The sequence below is a fragment of the Rhincodon typus genome, chromosome 22, assembly GCF_021869965.1.
Source record: "Rhincodon typus isolate 14 chromosome 22, sRhiTyp1.1, whole genome shotgun sequence".
Classification (NCBI taxonomy): Eukaryota; Metazoa; Chordata; class Chondrichthyes; order Orectolobiformes; family Rhincodontidae; genus Rhincodon; species Rhincodon typus.
The window spans coordinates 47,528,875-47,539,199 of NC_063353.1; the positions used below are offsets into that span (position 1 = coordinate 47,528,875).

The window sequence follows — 10,325 nt, forward strand, 5'->3', positions numbered from 1 at the left end:
ATGGAGTGAAATTAAGAATTCTACATGTACAGGTGCTAGATGTTCGAAGGCATCTTGTTTAAATGGTAATTTGGCTGCGGTTAGATAAATTTTAAAGCTGAAATTAAGGGATGTTTGTGATCCAAAATTCTACATAGATATGAGACAAAGAGAGAGTTAGGTCATAGATCAGCCGTAATCTCAATAAATTGCAGAACAGGGTCAAGAGTGAAATGATCTCCTCCTGTTCCTACATTCCAAAGTCTGTTCCTCATTTGGACACGATCACCTCTTTCACTCCCACCAGTCTGAATGGTACAGCTGCAGAGGTACTCTATATTTGTTTATCTTTTACCTTTCTCTAAAACGAAAGGGATCCTGAGGATTACAGTAAAATATATTGGTTTCAAAAAAAAATGAAAGCACCATTATTTCAATTTCCTAAAAGAACAAAAGCAAGACAACATAAACTAAAGGGCACAATTCTAAATGAGGCGCAGGAGCAGAGCTATATGCTCACAAACTATTAAAAGGAGTAAGCAGGTTGACAAATTGATTTTAAAAGGCTTACAGGATCTTTGGCCTCAAAACAGAAGCATAATATTCAAAAGCAAAAAGTTATAGAGAACCTTTATAAACACTAGTCCAAACTCAACAGGAATCGGGTGTCTAATTTTGGACCCCACACTTTTGAAAGGACAGCACACTGATTCAGTGGTTAGCACTGCTGCCTCACAGCGCCAGGGACCCAAATTTGATTCCACCCTTCGGTGACCGTCTCTGCAGAGCTTGCATGTTATCCTCGTGTCTGTGTGGGTTTCCTCCCACAATCCAAAGATGTGCAGGTAAGGTAGATTGGCCACACTAAATTGCCCATTGTGTCCAGGGATGTGTAGGTCAGGGGTGTTAGTCATGGAAAATGCAGGGTTACATAGGTTGGAGTCTGGGTGGGATGCTCTTCAAAGGGTCGATGTGGACTTGTTGGGCTGAATGGCCTGTTTCCATGCTGTAGGGATTCGATGATGAAAGGACATGGTGAGGATGCATAAGAGTTGTTTCAGAAATGAAGGATTTCAGTATCTTAACCAAGTTGGCCACCTTCAACCTAGCTATCTTTACTATAGAGAAGGGTGCAATAGGATTTGACAGAGGTGCTCACATTCATATAGAGTCTTAACAGAATACAGAAAAATTGGTACCATCAGCAGAAAGCTCAAGCACTAGAGGATATCAATTTAAGGTGATTGGCAATTAAAAATAAAATTGACATGAAAACCTTTTTGTTTTTAATGAAAATAGTGGATGGTCAGGATCCTGAATTCACAGAGGGCATGCTGGAGGCAGATTTGATTCTGACTTTCAAGAAAACTGGATTAGTACCTGCAGCATTATGGGGAAGGGAAAAAAAAATCACTAGATTATTCAAGAGTGACCTGGAAACAACAGGCCAAATGGCCTCTTTCTGTCCTGTAACCATTCTACTCCAGTAAATTGCATAGGAGTTCCCTCTTGTGGCCAGTCAACTGCCCAAATGTCAAGAACACCAGAATAAAGGCAAAGCTGGAAAGCCTATTTGAAGTGGCAAATTTCACTTTATGGTATCCTATATGCATGGCATATACGACAAATATAATCAATAAATTATGGTTGCAATCCAGTTTTTTTTCTAGAAAGCGTTGGTGATTCTTATAGATCAAAGTTTACATCCAGTTCACCAGATCCATATTTGTGGGCTAATTCCAAGATTAAATCAATGAGATCAATTTTTTCTGCACACGCGATGCATTTCTCTCCCCAGTCTTCAAGGATCTTCTTTAGCTGGGCCACTCGCAGTTTGTGTAATTCAGCTTTCTTCAAATACAATTTCTTTTCTGTGAGACAGAACACAGAAAAGCAATTCTAAAGATTACATTACGTAACAAACTTGAGGCAGTTTAATACAAGCTATTAATCTAAAAAGCGTATTGTATTCTCTGTTTATGTTTAATAGAGTCTATCTACATTGAATTGTCTGGTGAGACATCAACAGGTAACACACGAAAACACTCTTCTGTTCATTATAAAACAGAATGTTGGTCAAAATTTTCCGTGTGAAAATAAAAATGTAAATTTTACATAAAATAAAATTATGAAACAGCCTATTCCCCTATTACTTTAATTCTGACTCAAGAGTTAGCAGGGATCAGCTGGTAGCACTCTTGCCCGGGTAGGTTCAGATCCCACTCAAGGACTGGGACATGAAAATCAACAGTGCCATTCAAATGCAGTGCAACATTGTCAGAGGCGCAATCTTTTGGGTGAATCATTGATCTGATTCTTCATCTGCTCTCTTGGGTGAACATAAGAAATCCTGTGACCTAAATGTGAAGAGCAGCAAGGAATTCCCTGCCCTCTCCAGTGTCCCAGACAATACTAGTCCTCAGTTGACAAAAATCTTTTCTCATCACGTTATTATTACTTTGTAGTTTGCGGGAGCTTGCTGTGTACTACACTTAAGAATATTCTTAACTGGCTGAGGTTCTTTAGGACTCGCTCAGGTCACTATATAAACATGAACCCAGGGTACTTGTGTAGTCCAAGGTTTGTGCTTTAGAGGTGTTATAATGTCCAGGTTGTTTAAAGATATCTATAAATATGAGCCACTCTCTGCAGGAGTAAGAAAAATCAGTGAAAAGTTAACAGTTGATAACATTTTGAATTTTGTTTTTATTATTTCAGCATTTAGCATCAATAATACACTAACCATGTGTTTCGTGATGCCACTCAGTTCAACTGAAAGATTTATTGCTGCACCAGGATGTGGGAGGACAATAATATTACGCATTCCAAGCTATGTGTGACATGTTGTAGTGAGCACAAAGAGGAATATCCAAGTCTCTTCCATCAGAGTTCTATGGGGTCTAGCATACAGCAATGTCTTCAGCAAAGACAGTGTGTAAGAAGCATGTGACAGTACCAACATTAGAACAGTATGATGAATTAGCCACACATCTCTTGACGTTGCCTATTAAGCATCACAAGGTGTCACCATCATACATGTATCGACACACACTACTATGGGATGGTGCAAGTTCTCAATCTGTATTTCTGAACCTCTTAACTAACTTTAGAATCATTCCTGGACATTTTCTTCTTCTATGGCTTCAGAGTTGTGTCTTTGCACATAAAAGTCAATCAGACATCAGGGTTTTGCTTCAAACCCAATTCTATACTACTATAATAAAAGCAAAGTAGTGTTGTCACTGGAAATCTGAAATAAGAGAAAAGGAAAGCTGAAAATCCTTAGCAGGTCAAGGGGCATCTGGACAGGTAGAGAGAGAGTTAATGTTTCAGGTCAATGGCCTTTCATCAGAGCTCAAATCACACACCGTCCTCTGATGACAGGACAACTGTTTCTCCTGTCGTGATTTAACATCTTAGATTTTACAAAATGTGATTCACTGCTGTTGTTTCTGAGGATTCAGGATCGAGGAAAAATGAATCAAATACATTTATTAACCCATCAGTTTCAGGGAAATATTTAAAATCCCCCGCAATCCAATATGATACTTTTCAGGCCTTTTTATTCCCATCTGTAGTTGAGTTTTATTATTTTCTCTTCCCACTGTTCTTGTTCTTTTAATTGATGAAACATTAGATTTTGGCCAGGGAACAGACACTGGGAAAGTCATCTGTCTCCTTGGAAGTGTCACAATCTTTTATATTGTTTTGTATAGCAGGTAGGAGTCTCAGTTTAACATGTCATCTGAAAGATGGTTGCTCCTGATAAGTGTCTGCCTACATTATGTGCTGAAGCCCTGGAGCAAGGACTAATTATATTACTATGAAATTTGAGAGGCAATAATTCTATTTCTGAACTAAGTTCCAAAAGCCAGTAGATATCCTCTTATATAATCTATTTATGATGTCCTAAACTTTAGGTATTAGTTCTAGCTTCAATCCAGTAACAGTTCAAGATGCTAACTAAAAATATTTGAGATTTTCAAAATGACTTGATTTTGTTGACTTCATAGTTCTTAAAATTTGAAATGTACCACCAGCTACTTTTGATTAGTACATTCCTCTGCTGTTCCATTGTGATTTGTTGGTTTTATAAATGTGAAGTTTGAACCAATTCAATACAAGAGGAATTCATTTTGCCACGAGTATAATTTCTGAGATGTATCGAGTATGTATATATCCATCACAAATGTTGAAGAGTACAGCTCAAAATAAAATTATATTCAGGACAATTCACACAGAAGGTAAAATTCATACCATATTTTAGCTCACATATCTGCATGTCTTTCGCTTTCAGCTTTTCACAGATTTTCTGTACTGGTACATGTGCACTCATTGGTCGTGCTACTTCATTCACAATTTTAGTTGCAGCATCACTCGTTGCTCCAATATAGTAACACTGTAAACAAAAAAGTAGACTACATACTGTGTACCACTATAATTATTCTGTAAATACACCAGAAAATCTTATAGCAAACAATTACAACTACTGCTGACAAACTCTCTCCTATGAAAATTACCAATTCACAGAAGGCTAAAAGTAATTAAAGAAATTATATATTTTATGGGCAAGTTGCTAACTGTCTGTCTTCAATGAAACAGAGAAGACATTTTCACAGTATACATCCTAATTCCTAGCTTTTAACAATGTAACCAAACAAATGAGACAATAGAGCAACTTGCTACTCCATGACATAATCCACTGATGGTTCCATTTTGAATACATACTATACAAAATACGATGTAATCATACAAATTTCACAACAGGATAAGACCAATCATTATCTACATTAGAACTAAACCTCAAACCCCATATTCCTGCTCTGCTCTCCTATTCCAACCTACTTACTGATTCTTATTTAGTTATCCAACTCCCCCTATGATAAGAATTACTGTTTCAATTGCGATGTTATTCATATTCTAATTTTTCTAACCTTCCCTTTTATATGTTTTTAATTTTAAATTGCACGCATTTGTGCCCCTTGTTACCAATTGAATGGGAACACTTTCTCCCTCCTTGAAAATTCTGAAGTTACTAATAGGCTTCCCTCAAATTTCTCTTCTGAACTAACTACAGTTTTAGGTTTTGAGGGTTTTGTATTACGACAATTTGCTTGGGTCATTCCAATAAGCCTACATTATAATGATAAAGGAAAAGGCGCAGTCGAATTAACAACCACCGTTAAACGCAGCTTGCATCAAAAGATACTTACTAAGCGATGTTCCTTTCCTTTAGTGTGTTCACACATTAGCATCAGTTCATTCACTACCATTGCAGGTGTAAAGTCCACATCCTGTGCTTTCAAATAGCTGTAAAACCTCTCCAGAAATCCAATGCATACTGAGAATTTTAGAAAGTGAAGAAAAACTTATCAAAAATAAATATCAAATTGAAAAACAATAAAAAGAAAGATTTTAAAAACTACTTTAGATATTTAAATAATGATAAATCTTTTTTTAAAATCTTCGACAACATAGGCCCCTTTACTTCAAGATGATAACTGATGTGAAGCTGTTGCAGTGTGCTCAATGAACCACACAACCTTTCTTCATTACAGATGAGAAACATTTATTGGATAGTGTTAAATATTACAAACTTACAGTTGGTCTTCAAGTAACATTACGCAACTACATTTGTATGTCCTGTTACAAATCTTACAACATAAAGCATGTTAGATAAAACTCAGCTATTTATATTATTGGTTTTCCTGTCAACAAGCAAATGTGTGTTATTGAAGCTCAAGTTTCATTTTGTAAAATTTTTAATTAACATGTTGGAATCAACTTGGATTGGAATGACCACCTGTGCAATGCTTTCTTAAAGTAACAGAATCCCTACAGTGAGGAACAGGCCATTCAAAAGGGATGTGGGAATCCTTAGATATAAACCACAAAAAGCTAGCATCCAAGTGCAGCGGGTAATAGGGAAGGCAGATGGAATTGTTGACCTTTATTTCAAACTGAATGGAATATAAAAAGAGTCTTGCTAGAACTACATAAGGCACTAGTCAGACCACACTCAGAATACTGAACAGTTTTAGTCCCTTTGTCTAAGGAACAATGTACTGGCAATCCAGAAGGTTCACTACATTGATCCTGGGCATGGAAGGATTTTCTTGAGGACAGGTTAAGTAGGTTGGGCCTATACACATTGAATTTAGAAGAATTTTCTAGAATAAGAAGCCTTCAATACAAGATTAAATGCAAGAGATACGGAAAACAGAACTAAGAGAATGTCTTTAGAGTTAAGAGACTGTGGCATCAGTTCCAGGGTTATAGTTCAGGTAAAAATTAGGTCAACATTTAAAATTAATTTGGATAACAGAATAAGGATAAAAGTAATAAAATGATCTGCTTAAGTGAATACTAAATAATGACAGTGGCTATGACAGTATTGTGAATTCCTAATATTTCTTTTTGTTAAATTAATTTAACAACAGTGGTACTAGTTAAACAGAATACATTTCCCTTCACGGTGATGTCTGAGCTAATAATGTAACAGTCACACAATGGGGTGGTAGAACTTTGGAACTCTTGCGCAAGTAGCAGTTGATGCCCAGTTGTTAGTTTCAGATCTGAAATAGATAATCTTTTGTCAAGTAAAGGTACACGGGATATGGAGTTAGGCCACAGATCAGCCACAATCTTATTTGTTGAACACGCTCAAGGCACTGAATGTCCAACTCCTGTTCTTATCCTAGACACATGTAATCATTCTTGCAAAAACAGTTATTAAAAAAAATGGCATTTCAGGGACAACTTTATAAATGTGAGCACTAAACTGGAGGACTGCCATTTTAGTTCACAACCTGGATTTCAATTTTTATCATCTGAAAACTCTGCTCTCTACTGACGACAATAGGTAATACAGTGTCAAGTTGTTTTCTAATGGGAAATGGGTACGAGCACACATCCAGCCATCTGTTATAGCAAAACTAAATCAGGCAACATCACTAAAGACTTGGTTCAGAAATGGAAAAAGGTATCAAAGGGCAATCTTCTGAGCGTGACCAACGAATACATTGTGAGGAAGGGTTACAGGAACTTTACAACATCTAAATCCATCACTATCCAACCAGGATGGGGGCTCAAATGGTATCATTTCAATCACCAATACACGAGCCTTATTTTGCCAACTACAACATTTTATAAACTGTTACAACACAAAGCAAAATATAGACTTTAAACACAACTGTGAACAAAGTAGTTAATTATGCCTTTTTGAACACAAGACATTCAATATTTGACCTCATAAATTTCTCCTACTATTGAGCAAGTGTACATGCTAAGGTTGGTGAGATTGACCACTTCCATAGGCAGAATGCTAACTATCGAGAATGAGCATAACAGGACTAGTGAATACAAATGATCAGAAATGGAGAAACCAAAGCAAGCAGGAATTGTAGTATGAAGCCACAAAAGCACATGCCTGGATTGCACAAAAAGCTGTTGCACAAAGAGGCAACTGAATTCACCAATTAGTAATTAGGACTGCAAAAAGCTCCAAAACAGAATACAGAGTTTAGAGTAAGGATTTACTCGCTGGTTTAAAAAAAAAGACAAGATTTCAGATGTACACACTCACCAGTTACAAAAAAATGTTACAATGCACCAGTTGCTGCATGCCAGTCTTTCTTCATGAATTTCATTGCCTGTGTGCTAAACATGCTTCCATAAAGTCAAACAAGTTTAGAACAGTTACTTGCATGGTACAGCAACAAATTAGTTCATAACACATAGGGTTCATACTGATTGGAATAATTTATTACTACCTTTTTTTGTTGCTTCAAATGATTTCAACAACCAGCAAGACGGATTGCTTTTTTTTGATAAACATATAAAGCTGGGTCTTTAGTTACATTCCCTCATTTGGGAGGATAACAATCTATTAGAGCTGTTAAATCACTTCTGGTAGACATACAGTGAACATTTCACTACTGTTAAGATATCTGAAAGCTGTAAAAACAACATTACATTTTATAATTAGTGAAAACTTGCATCCCAAAATCATTAACATAACTAAAGATAACAAGGTGTAGAGCTGGATGAACACAGCAGGCCAAGCAGCATCAGAGGAGCAGGAAGGCTGACGTTTTGGGCCTAGACCCTTCTTCAGAACATAACTAAAGCTTGATTTTCCAGAAACCAACTGATTTTCCCTTACAACGTTATGTAATGGCTGCTGAAGTCAATAACTGGGATCAACATTATTATATGAACAGTTGACAATTTATAATTCTCTAAGAATGATGCATCAAGTCTTGACATTTTTTCTCATCAGTATAGAAAACTTAAAAAAGGTACCATTCCATCTCCAACTCAGATTTAGTAAAAACTGTTCAAGGTAAGAATGATTACAGGTAGAAAGAGGCCATTTGGCCCATCATGTACTACTGGCTCCCCATAAGAACAATTTAGTCAGTCCAACCCCACGGCCTTTTTCAGAAACCCCTGTAATTTCTCTCTCTTTCAGGGGCTTATCAAAGTGTCTTTTATGGCCACGTTTGAATTTCTCCCTACAACGGAAGAAGCATATTTCGGAAGTATCTACTATGTTAAAATGTTGTTTCGCGTGTACATATTGATGCTTTTGCAAATAATCTTAAATTAGTGAAATCTGGCTTCATCCCCTCTACCAATCGATCAGGTTTCCATACCAGCTCTATCTAAATCCCTTTATTAATGCTCAATTTTATTTTAAAATAAGGAGTGTAATCCAGTTTCTCCAACCTATCCACGTAGCTGCATTCCCTCATCCCTGAAACCATTCTCAAATCTCTTCTGCAGTCCTGTGAGAGCCTTTACAACCTTTGGTTGAGGAGGAAGGGATGAGAGAGAGAAAAAATATTAACTCAAAAAAAAAATACTGCAGATGTTGGAAACCAAAAAGTAAAAACAGAAGGCAATGAAAACACTCAGCATGTCAGGCAGCGTTAATGGAAAGACAAACAGTTGACATTTCAGGTTGATGAGTCAGAAGACCTAAGAAATGTTACATTTTCTGCAATTGAAACGTGGGAAGATGGGGAAAAAGCGCAAAAGAAAAGGGAAGAGAAAGAAGATTAAATGACAAAAGTGTTGATGATGCAAGACAAAGGTAATGGAAATAGTAAAGAAAAAATGTTTTTAAAAAATTGCTGTCCATTATCAGAAACAAGTTGAATTGTTGATCCTCAGCTGGTCTGGCATCATCTGCAGAGAGAGAAACAATGTTTACTTTTAGGTTGGTGACACTTTATTCAAAATAGGAAAAAAAGGGAACTGAGACAGGTGGGGTAGAGTATTCTAGAGATAGTGTTACTGGATCTCAATTACAAGATCAGAATTACAAGATTACTGGATCAGGAGCTCAAATCCTGTTGTATCAGTTGGGAATTTAAATTCAGTTACTCTGATAAGTTTGGAACAAAACATTAGCATCAGTGATAGTGAACATAAAACTATAAGATTGTTACAAAAATCCATCTGAATCTCTTGCCTACAGTCAGGCCCTTAGCATAACCTGTAGCAGCAGTTGATTCATAATTACCTTCTGAAATGGCCTCACAAACCATCCATTCATATTTGAGAAGTTGGTGGTAAGCTACTTTTAGCTTGACATGGGCAATAACTAGCAATGTCCGCATACCATGAATGAATTTTAAAAACGTCTTCAATTTGGGGGGGGGGGGGGGGGTAGGGTAGGGGGGGGAAGAGGGGTACTAGGCAAAAGGAAAGCCTGAAATTAAAAGTCATTGACCTGAAACATTAACTTATTTTTCTCTCAACAGTCACTGCCTGATTTGATTGTTTTCAGCACTGCATTTCTGTTTCAGATGTTCCAGCAACCAGTGATTTGCCTTTTATTCTCTCACAACAATCTCCATCCCTCTTCCACAGCCACATATTCCTCCCCAACAAAACACACCTGCCGCCCCCATCGCCACTCTCACCCATCTTTGCCCTTACCCTCCCCACCCCCTCATTCCGACTTATTTTTGGGGCGGTATGGATTCTGCGGCGAGCCGGGAGACGAGGCGATTGCCGCCGCTCACCTTCACACTCCCGCGGCTCCAAGGCCTCAGTGCCGGCGGCGATGAGCAGAAGGAGAAGCGGCTTCATGTCGGGGAACACAAACCGCCTCCCGACGGCGGCCGCCATGACCCTCCGCCCATTGGCGGGCACCGCACCAATCAATGCCCGCCTCTCATCGCTCACCGTCGCACGCATCTACCCCTCACTCCAATTGGTGCAAAACCAACATCCTCCCCGCCTTCTCCAAACCGCCTCCAAACTTCACATCCATTGGAGAGACGTTCACCAATCAGAAAGCTTTCCACGTTATTCACCACCCCACTCTGGAAGAT

General features: G+C 37.8%; 1 protein-coding gene across 1 annotated transcript; it reads right to left on the reverse strand.

Moving 5' to 3' along the window:
- Positions 1–1,551: 1,551 nt before the first annotated feature.
- cdnf (cerebral dopamine neurotrophic factor) lies at positions 1,552–10,191 on the reverse strand. The gene is made up of 4 exons (XM_020521335.2): positions 10,014–10,191; positions 5,193–5,320; positions 4,237–4,378; positions 1,552–1,850 (listed from the first exon to the last, which is right to left on the reverse strand). The coding sequence occupies exons 1-4, from the start codon at positions 10,186–10,188 to the stop codon at positions 1,666–1,668; spliced, it is 630 nt and encodes a 209-aa protein (XP_020376924.2). The 5' UTR covers positions 10,189–10,191; the 3' UTR covers positions 1,552–1,665.
- Positions 10,192–10,325: the final 134 nt, after the last annotated feature.

What these genes read in the sequence shown, in the direction of transcription:
- cdnf (XM_020521335.2), bottom strand. Translation starts at nt 10,188, where the DNA reads ATGCGTGCGACGGTGAGCGATGAGAGGCGGGCATTGATTGGTGCGGTG. An exon ending in GGAGCCGCGGGAGTGTGAAG is followed by an intron (nt 5,321 to 10,013) that starts GTGAGCGGCGGC and finishes TAAAATTCTCAG; the next exon opens with TATGCATTGGATTTCTGGAG. An exon ending in GATATGTGAGCTAAAATATG is followed by an intron (nt 1,851 to 4,236) that starts GTATGAATTTTA and finishes TCTGTCTCACAG; the next exon opens with AAAAGAAATTGTATTTGAAG.